General features: G+C 48.1%; 2 protein-coding genes across 2 annotated transcripts; one reads left to right on the top strand and one right to left on the bottom strand.

Moving 5' to 3' along the window:
* The first annotated feature begins 10,825 nt into the window (after nucleotides 1–10,825).
* Nucleotides 10,826–12,531, top strand: LOC121054300 (putative FBD-associated F-box protein At1g55030). The gene has a single exon (XM_040523710.1). The coding sequence runs from the start codon at nucleotides 10,872–10,874 to the stop codon at nucleotides 12,357–12,359; it is 1,488 nt and encodes a 495-aa protein (XP_040379644.1). The 5' UTR covers nucleotides 10,826–10,871; the 3' UTR covers nucleotides 12,360–12,531.
* A 477-nt stretch (nucleotides 12,532–13,008) lies between these two features.
* Nucleotides 13,009–18,528, bottom strand: LOC102710968 (transketolase, chloroplastic-like). Its single transcript, XM_006652077.2, has 7 exons — nucleotides 18,082–18,528; nucleotides 16,618–16,708; nucleotides 16,416–16,521; nucleotides 16,035–16,317; nucleotides 15,802–15,950; nucleotides 14,218–14,371; nucleotides 13,009–14,106 (listed from the first exon to the last, which is right to left on the bottom strand). The coding sequence occupies exons 1-7, from the start codon at nucleotides 18,475–18,477 to the stop codon at nucleotides 13,150–13,152; spliced, it is 2,136 nt and encodes a 711-aa protein (XP_006652140.1). The 5' UTR covers nucleotides 18,478–18,528; the 3' UTR covers nucleotides 13,009–13,149.
* Between the last annotated feature and the right edge of the window lie 332 nt (nucleotides 18,529–18,860).

Genomic DNA, 18,860 nt, shown 5'->3' with positions numbered 1-18,860 from the left:
ACCCCTTTGTTTTTCTTTCCGCTGCATTTCCGCTAGAAGAAGTGTAATTTTCAGTTGTTTCTAAGAACGATGTTTATGTAATCAACATTGTCTTTTTGTGTACCCTGGCTGGTCCTGGACAGGGATTTAATACACAATTAAGTTCAGAAGTTCGTGTGAGGAATTTCTGGGCGTGACAAGTTGGTATCAGAGCCTCCTTTGACCGTAGGATCAGCCCAACGGAAACCCTAAGAGCCCTCTGCTTTTCATGTGTGTGCATAGTTTGCGAAAGTGGGAGTGTTTTGAAAGTGGGTTAGTGCTTTTCAAAAGCGTGAGTGTTTTAAAAAGACAAAACCCCTTTTGTTGAAAAGCGTGAGTAAAATCGATTTACGGGTAAAACTTTATTTACTTCTTTTCTTTTATGATTTATTTATCTTGAAATAAAATTTTGCATCTATTGATTCCAAATCCTTGTGTTCTTTAGATGGCTGACCACCCCTTGTATCATCGTGGAAACGGGATGGCTGGATTCGTGGCAGAGTTGGCAAGAGTCTCGTTCACGGCAGGGTACCCCTACGAGCCGGAGTACACCACGATCCATCCTCTGGAAGGCGAGTTCCCCCACCGAGTAAGATTGGAGCTGCATGGAATCCCCGGTTTCCTCCCTAACTTGGAAGCAGAAGGAGCCGGAGGCACACATGAGCATGCCTGCCAGGAAGCTGCCTACAGTCTGATGACAACGCTCAGGGCCAGGCATGACCTGACGTTTCGACATTCGGCTTACCGGTATCACCCTGGTCGTGGACCCAATTCCATGGTCAGTAGGTTTCGGTCTGCCCGAAGTGAGCAAGACCCTACCTTCGGTAGGATGTGCACGGTGCTGCAGGGTCTCGACCAGATGCATCACGACCTCCACGAAGCGTCCAAGGCTCTGAACGACGCCAAGCTCACCCAGATCGTTCGTCTGCAAGATGAGGTCGACCGCTTGAAGAAGGAGAATGCCAGGCTCAAAGGACTCCCAGAGCCCGGAGGTGCAAGGTGTCGCACGACGGCAAGAAAGCGAACCCGTGGGCCGCCAAGAGTTCAGTCTTACCCCGGTGCCCCGGATGAACCAACACCACTGATGCAGATGGTGCCAACCTCTCCGACCCCAGTGCCCGAGGAAGGTGTCTCCCCGTTCAACGCTGCAAGGAACCGCAACAGGGTCGTCACGGTCTCTAGCAGCAGCGAGTCCGCTTCTGGTGAGGATGAAGACGGTCTCCCCAGCAACTCCAGAAGCCGCTCTGAAGACGAGGAAGAAGATCTGTCTCCCGTCGTCGATCGTCGCTCTCCTTCCGTGCCCTAGACGCCGCCCTTAGCTTCGTTTTAGTCGTTGTGTGCTAGTTTTGGTGTGTTAGGTTTGCTTCGCTTGGGGCTAGTGGTGAACCATAGCAGTAGTGGGGTTATGGTTGTGCCGCCAGGAGTTGTGTGGTTTTAAGTGTGTTTCTTAAGCAAGACAATTACAGTTCACTAATTAAATAAAGCCCCTGTTTGCTTAGTCGTTTCTTTTTCTTCTATCTCTTTCTGTTCCTCCCGCCCCGCAGATGGTGAACACCTGCCACGGCAACCGTGACACCGACCAGTCCAGCACCGGAGGACCGCCCCCGCCGCCTCCACCAGAGAACCCGTCGCTTGCCCAGATTCTTGCTAGCCAGACGCAGATGCTCTCTTGGATGATGCAGCAGATGCAACAACAACAGCAGCAACACCAACAAGTGCTACAGCAGCTTCTAAATCAGAACCAGAACAACCAGCAACAGCAGGGACCACCCCCTGTGCAGTCCAAGTTACCAGAGTTTCTCCGTGTCCGTCCCCCAACTTTCTCAAGCACCACCAACCCCATGGAGGCAAGTGATTGGCTCCATGCTATCGAGAAGAAACTCAACCTATTGCAGTGCACTGACCAAGAGAAGGTTTCCTTCACCGCACATCAACTGATGGGTCCCGCCTCTGCTTGGTGGGATAATTTCCTAGTTACCCGCACCGCTACCACGGAAGTGACTTGGGCGGAATTCTGCCTTAACTTCCGCAAGGCCCATATCCCCGACGGGATAGTCACCCAGAAGAAGCGTGATCAATCGCCTAGCATGATAAGCTCCCAAGGACGTCCGCACCGACGCCGAAAGACAAGAAAAGTTCCTCGGAGGCTTGGATGATGAACTGAAGAAGCAGTTGCTTTCGGGCGACTATGCCGACTTTGAGAAACTTGTGGATAAGGCCATCCGTCAGGAGGACCAGCACCTCCAGATGGACAAGAAGAGGAAGGCTTCGCAGTTCAGGTCTAACCAGCCGCCTCCTCAGAAGCCCCGATTCCACACCGGCCCCTATCCTCAGAATCAACAACACGGGCAATCAACCTTCATTGTCCGCCAACATCGTCCTTACAACCCCAGCAACTTCTCCAGTGGTTCGTCCCAGCGTGCTCCACCTCAACACGCTCTCCCTGCACCAGCTCCCCAGCAACAGAATGCTCCTCCGCCAACAGCTCAACCTCCTCCAGTCAGGAAGGATGCAGGTGCAAAGCCTGGGGTGTGCTACAACTGTGGCGACCCAGGTCACTTTGCTGACAAGTGCCCGAAGCCGAAGCGCAGTGGGCAAAGGTTCGTGCAAGCTCGCGTGAATCACGTCACCGCCGAAGAAGCACAGGCTGCGCCGGAAGTAATACTGGGTACGTTTCCTGTCAACTCCGTACCTGCTACAGTACTTTTTGATTCTGGTGCTACACACTCTTTTATTTCAAGGAAGTTTGTGGGAATGCTTGGGTTAGCAAGGGAAAAGTTAAGAAACCCGATGCGGGTTAATACTCCAGGGCATAGTATGTTTTCGGACCTTTATAGCCCTGATGTGCCCATAGAAATCCAAGGGACACCCTTTCTAGCCAATCTCATCCTTCTCGAATCTAAAGACCTAGACGTCATTTTGGGAATGGACTGGCTTACCAAGCATCAAGGAGTGATTGATTGTGCCAAGCGTACAATCACCTTGACCAGTGAAGAAGGTAAAGTGGTGACTTATCAGTCGCTGGAGTCAGTGACAACCAGGACTTGTTTGAATCAGATGGAAGCCGAAGAGCAGCCCTCGGAAAAAGTCAAAGACCCAAAGAAGTTGGAAGACATACCAGTGGTTTGTGAGTATCCGGAGGTGTTTCCAGATGATCTCACAACAATGCCGCCAGAAAGAGAGATCGAGTTCCGTATCGACTTGGTACCTGGAACCGCACCGATCTATAAGAGACCCTACGGGATGGCCGCCAATGAGATGGCAGAAGTGAAGAAGCAAGTGGATGAACAGCTCCAGAAAGGTTATATCCGACCGAGTACCTCGCCTTGGGGTGCCCCGGTTATTTTTGTTGAGAAGAAGGACAAAACTAAGAGAATGTGTGTGGACTATCGTGCTTTGAACGATGTCACTATCAAGAATAAGTATCCTCTGCCAAGGATTGATGACCTATTTGATCAGTTGAAGGGAGCCAAAGTTTTCTCCAAGATCGATTTGAGATCAGGGTATCACTAGTTGAGAATTCGGGAAGAAGATATCCCTAAGACGGCATTCACTACTCGCTATGGCTTGTATGAGTGTACGGTAATGTCGTTTGGACTTACTAATGCCCCGGCATTCTTCATGAATCTCATGAATAAGGTGTTCATGGAATACCTGGATAAGTTTGTGGTTGTCTTCATCGACGACATTCTTATCTACTCCAAGTCAGAAGAAGAGCATGAGCAACATTTATGGATTGTGCTAGAGAAGCTAAGAGAACACCAGTTGTATGCCAAGTTCAGCAAGTGTGATTTTTGGCTGCATGAAGTGAAGTTCCTTGGCCATGTGATCAATGCCCAAGGTGTAGCAGTGGACCCCAGTAACGTGGAGTCAGTGATCAAGTGGACCCCGCCTAAGACCGTTTCCCAAATCAGGAGTTTCTTAGGACTTGCGGGCTATTACCGCCGGTTCATTGAGAATTTCTCAAAGATAGCCAAGCCAATGACACAGTTGTTGAAAAAGGAAGAGAAGTTCAAGTGGTCAAGTGAGTGCGATAGGAGTTTTGAAGAGCTCAAGCAAAGGTTGGTTTCGGCACCCGTGTTGGTTTTGCCGGATCAAACGAAGGACTTCCAGGTTTACTGTGACGCATCCAGAACAGGACTAGGATGTGTGCTATTGCAAGAAGGAAAGGTGGTTGCTTACGCCTCTCGTCAGTTGAGACCACATGAGGGTAACTATCCGACTCATGATTTGGAACTAGCAGCTGTGGTGCATGCCCTAAAGATTTGGCGACACTACTTGATCGGTAACAAGTGTGAAGTGTATACGGATCATAAGAGTTTAAAGTATATCTTTACACAACCGGATTTGAATCTCCGCCAGCGAAGATGGTTGGAATTGATCAAGGATTATGATTTAAGTATCCATTACCATCCAGGCAAAGCAAATGTAGTTGCAGATGCTTTGAGCCGGAAGAATTACTGCAATGCTGCGGTAACAACGGAAGTTTGTGAGCAGTTACAACAGGAGTTTGAATGACTAAATTTGGGTTTAGTCGAAGAAGGCTTTGTGGCAGCCCTAGAAGCGCAGCCCACTTTGGTGGATCAAGTTCGCCAATCCCAAGCAAATGATCCGGAGATAGCCGAGCTAAAGAAAAATATGCGAGTCGGTAAGGCCCGAGATTTTTCAAAAGATGAACATGGAACAATCTGGATGGAAAACAGGTTGTGCGTACCAGATAACAAGGAGTTGATACTCCAAGAAGCTCATCAAACCCAGTACTCTATTCACCCCGGGAGTACCAAGATGTATCAGGACCTCAAAGAAAAGTTTTGGTGGGTTAGTATGAAGAGAGAAACTGCAGAATACGTCGCCTTGTGCGATGTTTGTCAACGAGTCAAAGCAGAACACCAAAGGCCAGCAGGATTGTTGCAACCTCTCTAGATTCCAGAATGGAAATGGGAAGAAATCGGAATGGATTTCATCATTGGTTTACCAAGGACTGCTGCTGGTCATGACTCGATTTGGGTAATTGTTGATCGATTGACCAAGGTCGCTCATTTCATACCAGTTCACACTACCTACTCAGGGAAAAGAATAGCCGAGATTTACTTGGCTAGGATCATGTGTTTACATGGAGTACCGAAGAAGATCGTTTCTGACCGTGGAAGTCAGTTTACTTCAAAGTTTTGGCAGAAGCTACAGGAAGAATTGGGAACCCGACTGAATTTCAGTACGGCTTATCATCCCCAGACAGATGGTCAGACATAGAGGGTAAATCAGATTCTTGAAGATATGCTCAGAGCTTGCGCTCTCGACTTTGGTGGAACTTGGGATAAGAATCTACCGTATGCAAAGTTCTCATACAACAACAGTTATCAAGCCAGTCTGCAGATGGCACCTTTTAAAGCATTGTATGGGCGAAAGTGTCGTACACCCCTCTTCTGGGATCAAACAGGAGAACGTCAAGTTTTTGGGACTGAAGTTCTAAGCCAGGCCAAAGAGAAGGTCAGAATAATCCGCGAAAGGTTGAAAACAGCTCAAACCAGACAGAAGAGTTATGCAGATAATCGTCGAAGGGACTTAGCCTTCGAAGCAGGAGACTATGTGTACCTCCGCGTCACACCTTTGCGAGGAGTGCACCGGTTTCAGACCAAAGGAAAATTGGCACCACGTTTCGTGGGACCATACCGGATAGTGGAACGCAGGGGAGAAGTTGCGTATCAGTTGGAACTCCCCGCTAACATGGCCGGAATCCATGACGTGTTCCATGTGTCACAGCTCAAGAAGTGCCTACGTGTGCCTGAAGAACAGACCAACTCCGAGCACATCGATCTACAGGAAGATCTAACTTATATGGAGAAGCCAGCACGGATTCTAGAAACCAGTGAAAGGAAGACTCGGAACCGTGTGATCAGATTCTGCAGAGTTTAGTGGAGTCACCACTCAGAAGAAGAAGCAACATGGGAAAGAGAAGATGAGCTCAAGGCCGCCCATCCGCACCTCTTCGCCAGTGCCTCCGAATCTCGGGGTCGAGATTCCGTTTAAGGGGGTAGGTTTGTCACACCCGGAATTTCGTCCTAAGCCTAAATTGTAAAAAGAAAATTCGTAAGTAACAATTGGCTTAATTAACTCAGGAAAAATCCCTCTAAAAGGAATTAATTCAACTAAATCGAGGCTCGCAAATCGACTAACTGGATTTAAATTCAAATTGCAGAAGTATAAAATTTGGCCAAACAAATTAATTTAAAACTCGGCAAAAGTGGGGTTTTCCTTTTTCCCTCCTTTTTCTTTTCTTTTTCCCTTCCTTCTCAAATTGGGCCGAAGTCCAATTTTCCTCCCTCTCTCTTTTTCCTTTTCTTTTTTTTTTCTTTTTCTTCCCGGGCCGGCCCAGCCGAGCCGGCCCACTCCTCCGCCCGCCAGCGCGCGCCCTGCCTGGGCCGCCGCTCGGCCCAGCTCCCGCGCCGCCCGCTCGCCCGCGCCGTGAGTCCGCGCCGCCTCCCTCCTCTCTCTCGCGCCACTGACAGGTGGGGCCCACCTGTCAGTGACCGTTTCGCCAGCCCGCGCCCGCGCCGGCCGAGTCCGAGTCCGCCGCCGCCGAGACCGCGTCGTCGCCGACTCGGTCTCCAACCTCCGCCCGCCCTAGCCGACGCCGCCACCCTATAAATCCCCACCGCCGCCGCGCCGTCGCCCACTTTCCGCCGTCGCTCGTGTCGCCGCCGCGCTGCTGCCTCTCACCGCCGCCGCGCAACTTCGCCGTCGGACGCCTTCGCCGCTGTCCAGCCGCGTCATCACCTCCGCGCCGCTATCGCCGACCAGTCGCCGTCCTCGTCGTCGCCGGTGAGCGTCCCCTGCGTCGCGCATTCCTCCGTCGCGTCGTCGCCGTCGCGCCCGGTCGCCTCGCCGCCGCCAATCGATCTCCGCCGCCACCGCCGATCTCCCGCACCCGCCCGCGTCGCCACCTCCGCCTCGGTCTCGCCGACCCGCCCGCGCCCTCGCCGCCGCCGGTGAGCACCCGCATCCTCCTCCCCTCTCTCTCCCCCCCTTCCGGCCGACCGCCGCCGAGTCACGTGCTGTCGCCGGACGAGTGCGAAGCTCGCCCCTCCCGCCGGCCGCCGTGGTCGTCGTCGCCTCCGCGTCGCCGACGTCTGGCCGCCGTCGCTTGCGCCCACGCATGCCGCGCCGTCGCCGCTCGCCAGTCGCCGTCGCCGCTGTTCTGCCGGGTTGCGCCCGTGCGTCGCCACCCCGGCCGTCGTCGCCGTCGCGCCGTCGCCGCTCGCCGGTCGTCGCCGTCGCGCCGCCGTCGCCGTGCGCCGCCGCCGCCGCGTCGCCCGCCGCTCCCGCCAGTCGCCGCCGTCCGCCCGAGCCCGCGCGCTCCCCTTCTCTCTGTTCCCCTCTCGCTGACGAGTGGGTCCCACCCGTCAGTCGTCCCCGCGCCCGCCTCCTCTCTCTCTCCTCCCCGGGCCCGCGTGTCAGTCTCTCCCTCTCCCCTTCTCTCACCGACAGGTGGTCCCCACCTGTCAGCCGTCAGCTTCCTCTCTCCTCGCTGACGTCAGCAGCCCCATTAATTGCGCAATAATTGATTTAGGACTTTTCTGTTTAGCTAAAAAACCCAGAAAACTTCTAAAATTCATAAGTAATTCATCTAGTCTCCGTTTAGGTCCACTCAAATTTCATTAAATTCATAAAATTATCAAGAATCCATTAAAAATAGTTTCTTTTGCTGTTTCAGTAGAGTTTGTGCCTGTTTTCTTTATTTTTGTGCTTTGTCGCTTAGATTCGGACCCCGCCGAAGAGCCGGTTTACTTCGAGATCGTCGCCGAAGTTCCCCAAGGGCCAGAGCAAGGCAAGTGACACTCATCCTTGAACATATTGAACCCATTATTGCAAATTCCTCGCTTATTTATTTCAAATATGCATTGTTTTAATTAAAGTACTTACTTTATGCTATTTTCCGGGTAAACCTTATTATTATGCCGTTGTTTATCCAACTTTATTCTCTGCTGGACCAAGGGTAAATTGACTAGAGTTAGGCCTAGGTTAATGCTTAGCCATGCTTAGAACAAATAGCTCATGGGATCACATTTAATTATGCTTAGTTCTGAATAGCTGAGATAGTGATTCACTACCCGGTTCGGGTTAATGTCAACTAAAATATTGATAATGGTGGGCTGTGGGTGCATGGTTTTGAGAGTCGCACCCATGGTAATTACGGACCGGTTCACGGGAAACCCTGAAAGTAAATAAGTGCTAACCACATGCCGAAATGGGTAAGGTGGGATTTGAAGCATGACTTCGAACTATTTGACGTACCCAGGCAAGGGTAGGCGTGATGGAGTATGGACGGGCAATCGTGGTGTAACGAAAGCTTCTTCTACTTCCGGATCTACCAAGGCACAAGAGGGGACTGCCCGACTTGGTGTAAAGGAGGGGGTGAAACCTGAAGTGTGGTACGATTAAATAGGGAGGGTTGTGTAACGGGTCCTATCACGGTCTCCTTTCCGGTATGCCGTGGTGGTATGTCGGTGCACGTTCAAGTGTAGTGGAGTCGTGTCTTGTGGGAACAGTAGTACACCTCTGATCAGAGTATAAACTATTCGATAGCCGTGCCCACGGTTACGGGCGAACTCACAGCTTCACTGTTATTAGTGAACCTTAATAACTTGAGTAAATTTGTTATCACTCGGGACTACTGCAACGTGGTGTAACGTTGAGTAGTGGTTGGGCCTATTGCAACGTGGTGTAACGTTGGACAGTGTTGTGGTACTTTACAACTGCTTATTTTATTTATGCTTTACTGTACTTAATTACCTTTATTCTTTAAGCTCTGTTATTTATTTAAACTGCTGCTTTATTGCAACTAACCCTAGCCTGTCCTTGTAAATCCCGTTGCATCATTTATTTCCCCCTTGTCCGTGTTACTTGTTGAGTACGGTGGTTTGTACTCAGCCTTGCTTAACTTTCCCAACCCAGAGCTAGAAGCAGAGTCCGATGGAGGTGCCTCTCAGGAGTGAGCTGTTCCGCCGTCGAAGTGTTGCCTGTGGACTGGAGCCGTACCCGCTGGAGCTAGTCTACCCCTTTGTTTTTCTTTCCGCTGCATTTCCGCTAGAATAAGTGTAATTTTCAGTTGTTTCTAAGAACGATGGTTATGTAATAAACATTGTCTTTTTGTGTACCCTGGCTGGTCCTGGACAGAGATTTAATACACAATTAAGTTCAGAAATTCGTGTGAGGAATTTCTAGGTGTGACAGTTAGGTGAAAGGTCTTATCATGGTTTCCGTACTGAGGTGTGGTGATACGTTGGGGCATGGTAATATGCTTAGGAGCCATGTCTTGTGGGTAAAGTTGTACACCTCTATAGAGTAAAACTATTTGAATAGCCGTGCCCGCGGTTAATAGGCGAACTGACAGATTCACTGGAATTAGTTGAACCATTAATAACCTGATCAATCGTGGAACTGGTTTGACCCTGTGCAACATGGTGTAACGTTGGCAGTGGTTTGGGTCTGTCGCAACGTGGTCTAACGTTGGACAGAGGGTTAACCCTATTGTAGTGTGGTGTAACGCTGGACAGTGGTTTGGGCCTGTTGCAACGTGGTGTAACGTTGGATAGTGGATGTTTATTTCTTAAAATGTTACTTTACTTTTATTTCAGTCTATTTTATCTACTATTTTGCTAAATTACTGCAGCATTGTGCAATTTAACCTTAGTCTATCTTTGATACTCTATTGCATTCATTATTCCCCCTGCTCTTGGGTGTTACTTGTTGAGTACGGTGGTTTTGTACTCAGCCTTGCTTAATTTTTCCTCCACCAGAGCCAGTGCTAGAGCTTGAGTCAGAAGTAAGAAGAAGGTTGTTTCCAAGGTTGAAGTGAGGTTCAATCCGCCGTCGAGAATTCCTGTGGTGTGGAGCCGTCTTCGCCAGCTGAAGCTAAAGATTAGATGGTTTAGTTTGTTTTCTTTTCCGCTGCATTTCGATAGATAATTATTTTTATTTGTTTTAAAGTCGTGGAACTATGTATTAATTTGTCATAGTGTGTACTCGGGCTGATTCCTGGACCGAGATTCAATGCATGCTATTGTTCAGAAATTTAGTGTAAATTTCTGGGCGCGATAGTCCCCGGGCATCATGATGAGAATATTCCTTGGAGTCATAATGAGCAAGCTTCCGTACTTTGACTTGGTCCAGATCGCCGAGGGGGTGCTAGTGGTGCTTAAGTATCTCACTCAAATACCAAAGCGTCTTGGTCGAACATGCCACGGAGGTGTGGCACTCGAATACCAAGGCATCTTGGTCGAACATGCCACCGAGACGTAGCACTCGAGTACCAAGGTATCTTGGTAAAACATGCCACGGAGGCGTGACACTCGAATACTAAGGCATCTTGCTCGAATATTCCACGGAGGCATACTCGAATACCAAGGCATCCTGATCGAGCACGTCTCGAGGCTCACTTTGGGACGAATAGGATTGAAAGGAGGGACCGGTATCAACAACTATTTTAAATTTATGATTATAAATTCAAATTTATAATTTATAAGCAGAACAAGAAAAAAGATGGACCTGCTAACTCCTATGCGCTTATTAGATTGAGGGATACCGAAAACTTCCCTACCTGAATCTAATTCTGATCTAAATTTCGATTCGAATTTGCGTTTGCCCAGACGTACTGTCGACAGAGTTCCACAAATACGCTCCTGCGAAATCGATTCGGAATCAATCGCGGCGGTTTCTTCACCGAGTCGAATTAAAGGGGAACAAAAAAGGGCGGCGCGACCGAAATAAATACGCAGCACGAGACCACCCGACGCCAACGTCACAAATCACAAAGAAAAAGAAAAAGAACAATCTAAAGCTTCGAGTGATCGAACATGGCGACGCCGACGCCGACGCCGACGTCGAGCAGGCACCGTCGTCACGCTCGCGACCGGCTGAGCGCTCTCCCCGACGGGATACTGGCGCGGGTGCTCTCCCACCTCGGCTCCGTCGACGCGGCCTGCGCCGCCATTCTGTCCCGCCGGTGGCGCCACCTCCCCGCCGCCGTCCCCGTCGTCGACCTCGTCGAGCCCGAGGGCGACCAGATATGCGCCGTCGTCGGCAGGCACTCGGCGACGACGCCCATCCGCAGGATCCGGGTCGATGAGTTCTGGCCGCCGCACGACGCGCTCGACCAGGCCGTCGCCGTCGCCGCCGCCACCGGCGGCGGCCTCGAGGAATTCGACGTGAAGCTCAGGTACCCGGATTGCTCCAACCGCAGGCTCTGCCCCTTCCGCGGCCACCCTGGAGCCTCCGCCGACTTCGGCGACGACGCCGCGCGCGAGTCGTTCGTCGCCACGCCGCCCCAGATCCTCCGTTGCGACACGCTGCGCCGCCTGCGGCTCACCAACTGGAGGCTCGACGTGCCGGCGGACGGCGTCGTTTCCATGCCGTCGCTGGAGTCCGCCTCCCTCAAGAGGGTCGCGGCGGCGGGCGAGGCGGTGCAGAGGCTCGTCTCGGGGTGCCCGAACCTCGCCGACCTGACGCTGGACCAGTGCCCCGGCGTGGACGAGCTGGTCGTCGCCAGCCCGCGGCTCGACAGCTTCGCCATCACCTGCTGCCACAACGCCCGCCGCGTCGTGCTCCGCACCGAGCGCCTCCGGACGCTGCGCTACAAGGGCGCCCTCCCCGGCGACAACTTCTTCGCCCTCGCCGGCGGCTGCGCCAACGTCCTGGCCATGACGATCGAAATCTGCGGGAGCCTCGCCGGGAAACCCGCCGACGCCATGACACCCATCACGAAGCTCATCGCCCGTTGCACCGGCCTCACATTCCTCCACATCCACCTCCGCCCGGCGATGGCGTACCACGGCGGCGCCATCGCGCGCGCGCTCCACCACCTCCCCCACCTCCGGCAGCTCGCCCTCAAGGGCGTCATCAAGGACGACCGCACCGTCCGCTCGATCTCCACCTTGCTCCGCAGCACGCCGGGCCTCGACGTGCTCACGCTGTCCCTTGTCCGCCCCCAGAAACCGAAGCCATACTACCTCGGCATCGACTCCGACGACGACGAGGACGACTACTCGTACAGCGACGACGACGACGCCGCCGCCGCACTGGACACACGAGTACGTCTGCCGCCGGCGCTGTGGGAGGCTCAGGTCGAGTGCCTGCAAAGGCTGAGGAAGATGAAGCTGCTCAACTACAAAGGGACGCCATGCGAGAGGATGCTTGCGAGGTTTCTCCTGTCCAAGGCGTCAGCTCTGCAGCAGCTCGAGGTTACCCTTCCCGCCAAAACCGCGAAAGATCGCGTAAAGAAGTTGACCGACGAGCTGCGATTCTGGCGCGCAGACAACCGGACAAGACTGCTGTATTTCGTATAGATTATGATTTCTGGTTTTTGGCTTGTAAAAATCGGCGTACTGATAGTTAAGATGATAGTATATTTTATTAATCTATTTTCGTAACTTTTTTTAAAAAAAATTGTAACTATTTAAATGACATCGCTAAGAATATCGTATATAGAAGTTTTATTCCGCACTGGTCATATGGAAAATCCAGAACTGATTTACAGTTCTGGTGCCGATTTGGGCCGGTGGCCTAGCAGCCGCATGACAGCATTTGCTGCATCAGCAAGCTTTTTACGTGACCAGTAATAAGCAAGGCCAAACACAACACAAATCATAAAAAAATCGATAATGCATCTGACAGTGTCAACAACATTTTATTTTATATGTGTGGGCACTGACTAAACTCTCTCATGCATCATGCCCCCAAAATCTTCAGCGAATTGGAACGGCATGGAAGTGCAAGGCCAGCAAGTAAAGTATCTTACACAAGGAAAGTTCAAACACGGACGACCTCAAGCATGAACTGCTTGAATACCTGCCTCTTTATTCAAATCCGAAGCCTTATTTACGATATGTTTGGGGAGCTTTAGATTCTAAGAAGCAGCTGCTTGATAGCCAACTTCTAAGAATCTGAAAAAGCTCTTAAACCTAGCTTCCGGATTCTTAGTTTATTTTCCAGAATCTTTAATTATAGATTTTCAGAAGCTGTGGACCGTTTGGGGCAACTTCTGGCAGAAGCAGTTTTTAAAAAAAGTTACAGCTGGGCTAAGCTTCCCTAAACAGGTCCTTAGAATGATCTTCCTACACATATATTCTTCAGTGTCTACAGTGATTTGGCTGTTTCAATGACATTTTCCACTGTCAAACCAAGCTCCTTGTATATTTTCCCAGCGGGGGCACTAGAACCAAAACGGTCGACGCCAATAGCTTTACCTTTTTGTCCGACATATTTCTCCCATCCAAATGTTACCCCAGCCTCGACGCTGATCCTTGCAGTTACCTCACATGGAAGAACACTCTCCTTATATTCCTCAGACTGTTCCTCAAACAGTTCCCAGCAAACAAGTGAAACTACTCGTACAGCCTTCCCTTCTTTCCTCAGCTCATCCGCGGCTTTTTCTACAATCTCAAGTTCAGAACCAGTGCCGATGAGAATGAGATCTGGCTTGTTTCCTGTTGAATTATCAGAAATAATGTATCCTCCCTTAGCAACACCTTCGATTGATGTTCCTTTCAAATGTTGAAGCTTCTGTCTAGAAAGGGCAAGGACGGAGGGCATTTTCCTGTTCAGAATTGCAATCTTGTAAGCTCCAGAAGTCTCCTTTCCATCAGCAGGTCGAAGCATTAGTATGTTCGGCATAGCTCGGAGGCTGAATAGCTGTTCAACAGGCTGATGAGTTGGCCCATCTTCACCCAGGCCGATTGAATCATGAGTCATCACAAAGATCACTCCTGATCCACATAAGGCTGAAAGGCGTATGGCAGCTCTCATATAGTCAGTAAACACAAAGAACGTAGCACAGTAAGGTATTAAGCCAGGACTGTGGAGTGCAATGCCATTTGAAATGGCACCCATTGCATGCTCCCTAACACCAAAACGGATGTTTCTTTCTTCAGGAGTATCTTTTTGGAAGTCACCAAACATCTTTAATAAAGTCATGTTTGATGTTGCAAGATCAGCACTACCTCCAAGAAATCCAGGTATTGCTTTAGCAAGAGCGTTCAAGCATTGTTGAGATAAGTTCCTTGTAGCATCAGCAGGGTTTTCAGTAGTATATGTCTGCAAAACAAATAAGAAAAACAGTAAAAAAAACAAATATATGCATCATTTTCATGCCTGGTTGAATATGTGAAACAGACATGACATTTGAGTTCATGGGATCGCACATACTGGAAGAGCATTGTCCCACCCAGATGGTAGTTCCCCTGAAATTATGCTCTTTAAGTCAGCAGCCTCCTGGTGATATTTCTTTTCATATTCACCAAATTTTTTATTCCATTCAGCTTCCAGAGAAGAACCCTCGTCAATATGGTGACTCCAGTGCCTGTAAGTAATTATTTCATTAATCATGCTACAGAGCAAAACAGAGTTCATTTAAACTATATGCCTACAAGCCTGCAAAATTTTGGAAACTCAAACATAAGTTCCACAAGAATGCAACTATTTGTGAAATTATCACCATACTGCAACATTTGTCAAAATTTCTGGAGAAGGGTAGCTGCATTGCAAGTATGAAATATGAATGTCCTTGATTAATCTAACTGTTGGTTCATCTTGAAAACCCTAGATTAAGACATTTGTAAGATGTATGATCTTGTATTATTTTGTAATGCGGCTGCAAATTAGTTTTGTATGAATTGTTTTCTTAAAAATGTTGGATTCATCTGCTATTTCCTTTTCTTCACACAAAATTTGGTGAAATTGGGTAAAAGGCTGAAACATTTTTGATAATTCGTTCTTGCGATTTTCAGGATTTCTCTCTTTTAGTTCCAGTAACACAAAACAATTTATAGATTATCAGAATTGAACCCTCTGTTGAAGTATAGGCTCAACTAAAGCAGTCTCTCCAGAGGGCGGCACATGGCAAGTCTAGTACTGCAGCATGCTGGCAAGGGTGCTGGAAAAAAGGGATATCACAGGGTAATTATGTCCCTGAGACTCACAGTAAGGTGGCATCGAGCTGATGTGGCATGCTCCTCTATGCATCAGCCTACTTGTGGGCCCCTGTGGATTTACTGAGAACTATAGTTTTGTGAAAAAATAAACTAATATATGTGGTTTGTTTTACTAATTCCACAGCATGGGGTTTTCTGGACTTTACCAATAAAAAAAAAGAACTATCAAATGTATGATGTATTCCTCATTGATTTTAACCATTCCATATTCTGCAACACACCAAATAAAGCATGGATGAGAAGTATTGGTTTGATAATTTACTATTCTTATTTATGGTATTGATGTATATTACTACCTCCGTTTCATATTATAAGACTTTCTAGCCTTATCTAAATTCATCAATTGATAAATATATATAATTTATATATATGTCTAGATTCATTACCATCCATATGAATCTAGGCATAGCTAGAAAGTCTTATATTATGAAACGGAGGGAGTAGTAGAAACTGGGCACTTTTCCTGTGGCAATGCTTGCAGTATTATATATACCAACTACCACAATGATCAGGAATACAAATATGAGTTCATGTTGATCCTTGACAGTATTAATTAAACCATTTCTTAAATGTGATAGTGACGAACTTATTTCTTATTAAACCACCCTGCTTGAATTTCCTGACAACTAGCTTTGTTGTTAATTTGAGATGGTTTCTCAATAAGAATTGTTAAATTATGATTACTTCTTCCTCCTGTGTTTTTCAGAAAAAGAAAATCATTACTTTTCCTTCTATACTGTGTAGCACAGCAGCCTAAGTTCACACTTGCTTCAGTGCAGAGTAGTAGCATATTAGATACCTCTTCACCTCATCAGGAACATGGAAAGGCTCATGAAGCCAGGAAAGATTGTTTCTGGTTGCCTCTACTTCTTTGGAACCTAAAGCGCTACCATGAACACTATATGTGTTCGCCTTGTTTGGAGATCCATAGCCAATAGTAGTAGTCACCTATATAACGCAAGATTACAACACCTCTCATAAAACTGCATCGGAACAATAAGCAAAGAACGGAAGTGCCGAACGAGCAGTCACCTTGATAAGAGTTGGCTTGTCTTTGACTGCCTTTGCTTCCTTAATTGCAGCACGGATGTCATCGTACCCAGTGTTGCCATTTTTCACCCAGATAGTATGCCATCCTAGTGCCTCATATCGGGCAAGCACATCTTCAGTGAAAGCAATGTCTGTGCTACCATCAATTGATATATGATTGTCATCATAGAAGGCAATTAATTTTCCAAGACCCCAATGACCAGCAAGGGAGGATGCCTCATTTGAAACACCTTCCATTTGGCAGCCATCCCCGAGTATAACATACCTAAGACCATCAAGTACCAGTATTTTATTAGAACTTTCCACTATCCCAATTGTCCATTAGGTCAGTAACTACATCAGGTCAGAAAAGGAACAGCTTACGTGTAATGATCAATGATATTCAAATCAGGCTTATTGAAACGAGCAGCTAGATGTTTCTCAGCAAGCGCTAGACCAACAGCATTTGCAAAACCCTGCCCGAGAGGACCTGCATGGTATCAGAATGCTTCACATTTAGATAATTATTCCAGAAGAAATCTAGAAGGAAATCAAGGAAATTTTTAAAATGAGTTCAAGAGTAAACCAGTGGTGACTTCAACACCAGGTGTTTCAAAATTTTCGGGATGACCAGGAGTTCTGCTTCCCCACTGCCGGAAAGCTTTCAGGTCATCCATCTGCACCAACAAACATGACCCTCTGATGAAAATATGAAGGAGAAATTCACAGTACAATATTAATCCAACAACAAGATCCTAACATGTACCTTACAGTTTTGTTGAGGTATGCTAATTTGACAACCACATACTCCCTCTGTTTTTTTTTATAGATGCCTTTTTAGGATGTTAGTTTTGTTCTTAAATGTATATCATTTCCATTTTAAGTCTTTAAGGTTTCTTCCCCCAAGATACTCCAACTGCATGTCTCTCTACTCAGTTAACAGTTTGAAACACATTTGTTGGCTTCCAAGACCATTTATGGGCTGATGTTAGATTGACTAGCAAACAAATTTGGGTGGTATTAATTAGAAAAACCAAGAACTTAATATCTCCTTGTTTTATGTGTTAAAATGACAATGGAATCTGAATTTGTGCGAGTGATGACATAATGACATGCTTATTCTTTATTTTTAGTTTGCTCCTGCTTACATGACCCATGGAACTTGCTGTCATCAATATTAAATTTTGTGCAAAAGATCAACATGTATATACAATTCAACATAACTCTCGATGGGTTATCTTTTTGCTTTTTCAAGGGAAAAGTTCAAATGCTATGGCTGTGTTCTGTACTCTAGAATTATCTCAGAATTTTTTTCACCACTTCTATGTTCACGCTTCCTGAACTACTAAACGGTGCATTTTTTGTGTAATGTTTGTATATATAAGTTTATCATCTTACCTTACTAATATAGATTGTTAAGTTTGTAGTAGCTAATTCCATACTTTACTATTAAATAACTATCACAAAAATTAGATAATCTTTCATCTAAAAGCAAAAAAGGACCCAGCCTATATTTGCAAATGAAAAATAATTTGGAATAAAACTTCTATATACATATTCTTACTGATACGAAAGTCAAGGCTTAAAAATAAACTAGGATGAAAAAAACCCCAAATCAAGTCAAATTTAAGGATGAAAATTTAAATTTTGGTTTTATAAACATAACCATAAGCGAAAAGATGGAATGATCGTCATTAAGGAGTAAATGATCATTGTATTGAAGTTGTCCTGCAACGACCAATAGATCTAAACAGGACGATGAAAGCAGAGTAGGGACTGGAGATGATCAAGCAGCATCGAAGAAAGTAAGAACCAGAACTGGAATAGATCTCCTATAGGATCAAACAATCATTCCGCAAACTTTGAGGCCCTTAACATTTCGTTCGACTTCATAGACACTGATTTTCAGGGGAATCGATTTCCATTCACTGTGAACTGTTCCTCGAATCCGACCACAAAACCCTCCTAAAGCCCCCCCACCCCCACCCCCCCCCCCCCCCCCCCCCCCCCCGGGAAATTTCACGAGGACGGAGTGGTCAGAGGATCTCACCGTGACGCTGTCGTATCCGGCGAGGTGAAGCAGCGCGTACTGGAGCATGCATCCGTGGCCGGCGGAGAGGACGAAGCGGTCGCGGTCGAACCAGTAGGGGTTCTTGGGGTTGAACCGGAGGAACTCGTCGAAGAGGACGTGGCCCAGCGGCGCGCAGCCCATGGGGAGGCCCGGGTGGCCGGACTTGGCCTTCTCCACGGCGTCCACGGCGAGGAACCGGATGGTGTTCACGGACTGCTCCACCACCTCCGCCGCCGCCGGCTGCGCGCGGAGGGCGGTCGCCGATCGGCCGGCGGCCAGCCGGAAGCGGGTGGATGGGCAACGGAGGAAGAGGAGGCGAGAAGCACGGCCGGACGCCCCCGCGGCGGCGGGAGAGGTGGGAGCTCGCGTCGCCATGGCCGTGAGGGTTCTCGGGCACCACGCGTGGCTTGCTACGAAGTCGAGGAGGAGGAGCGTCAGCCGCGCCACCTGCGTGTGAAAGAAGACGGGGTGGGCCCCAGCGACATGAGGAAGTGAGGTGACACGTGTTTCCTTCTCGACACGTCGCTACAATGCTGGTGCTGTCGTCGTTCCCGCTTTTGACTTCAGCGATGGTAGGATGCTCGGTTCTGTTTGGTTCCAAAAATTTTTCTCAATACCATCAGATCAAATCTTTAAATATTTAAATAAAGTATTAAATATATATAAATATTAAAACTAATTATATATTTATGGGGGAAATCGTGAGACAAATCTTTTAAGCCTAATTACTACTTGATTAGCCATAAGTGCTATAGTAA

The sequence above is a fragment of the Oryza brachyantha genome, chromosome 4 (genome assembly GCF_000231095.2).
Source record: "Oryza brachyantha chromosome 4, ObraRS2, whole genome shotgun sequence".
Taxonomy (NCBI): domain Eukaryota; kingdom Viridiplantae; phylum Streptophyta; class Magnoliopsida; order Poales; family Poaceae; genus Oryza; species Oryza brachyantha.
Note: the sequence above shows the minus strand (reverse complement) of the source record. Positions and strands in the feature narration are given on the sequence as shown.

Bases quoted from the DNA above. Each gene is read 5' to 3' on its own strand.
- LOC121054300 (XM_040523710.1), top strand. From the start codon at position 10,872: ATGGCGACGCCGACGCCGACGCCGACGTCGAGCAGGCACCGTCGTCAC.
- LOC102710968 (XM_006652077.2), bottom strand. From the start codon at position 18,477: ATGGCGACGCGAGCTCCCACCTCTCCCGCCGCCGCGGGGGCGTCCGGC. The intron at 16,709-18,081 runs GTGAGATCCTCT...TTGTTGGTGCAG, and splicing joins CCGGATACGACAGCGTCACG to ATGGATGACCTGAAAGCTTT. The intron at 14,372-15,801 runs GTATCTAATATG...AATTACTTACAG, and splicing joins GTTCCTGATGAGGTGAAGAG to GCACTGGAGTCACCATATTG.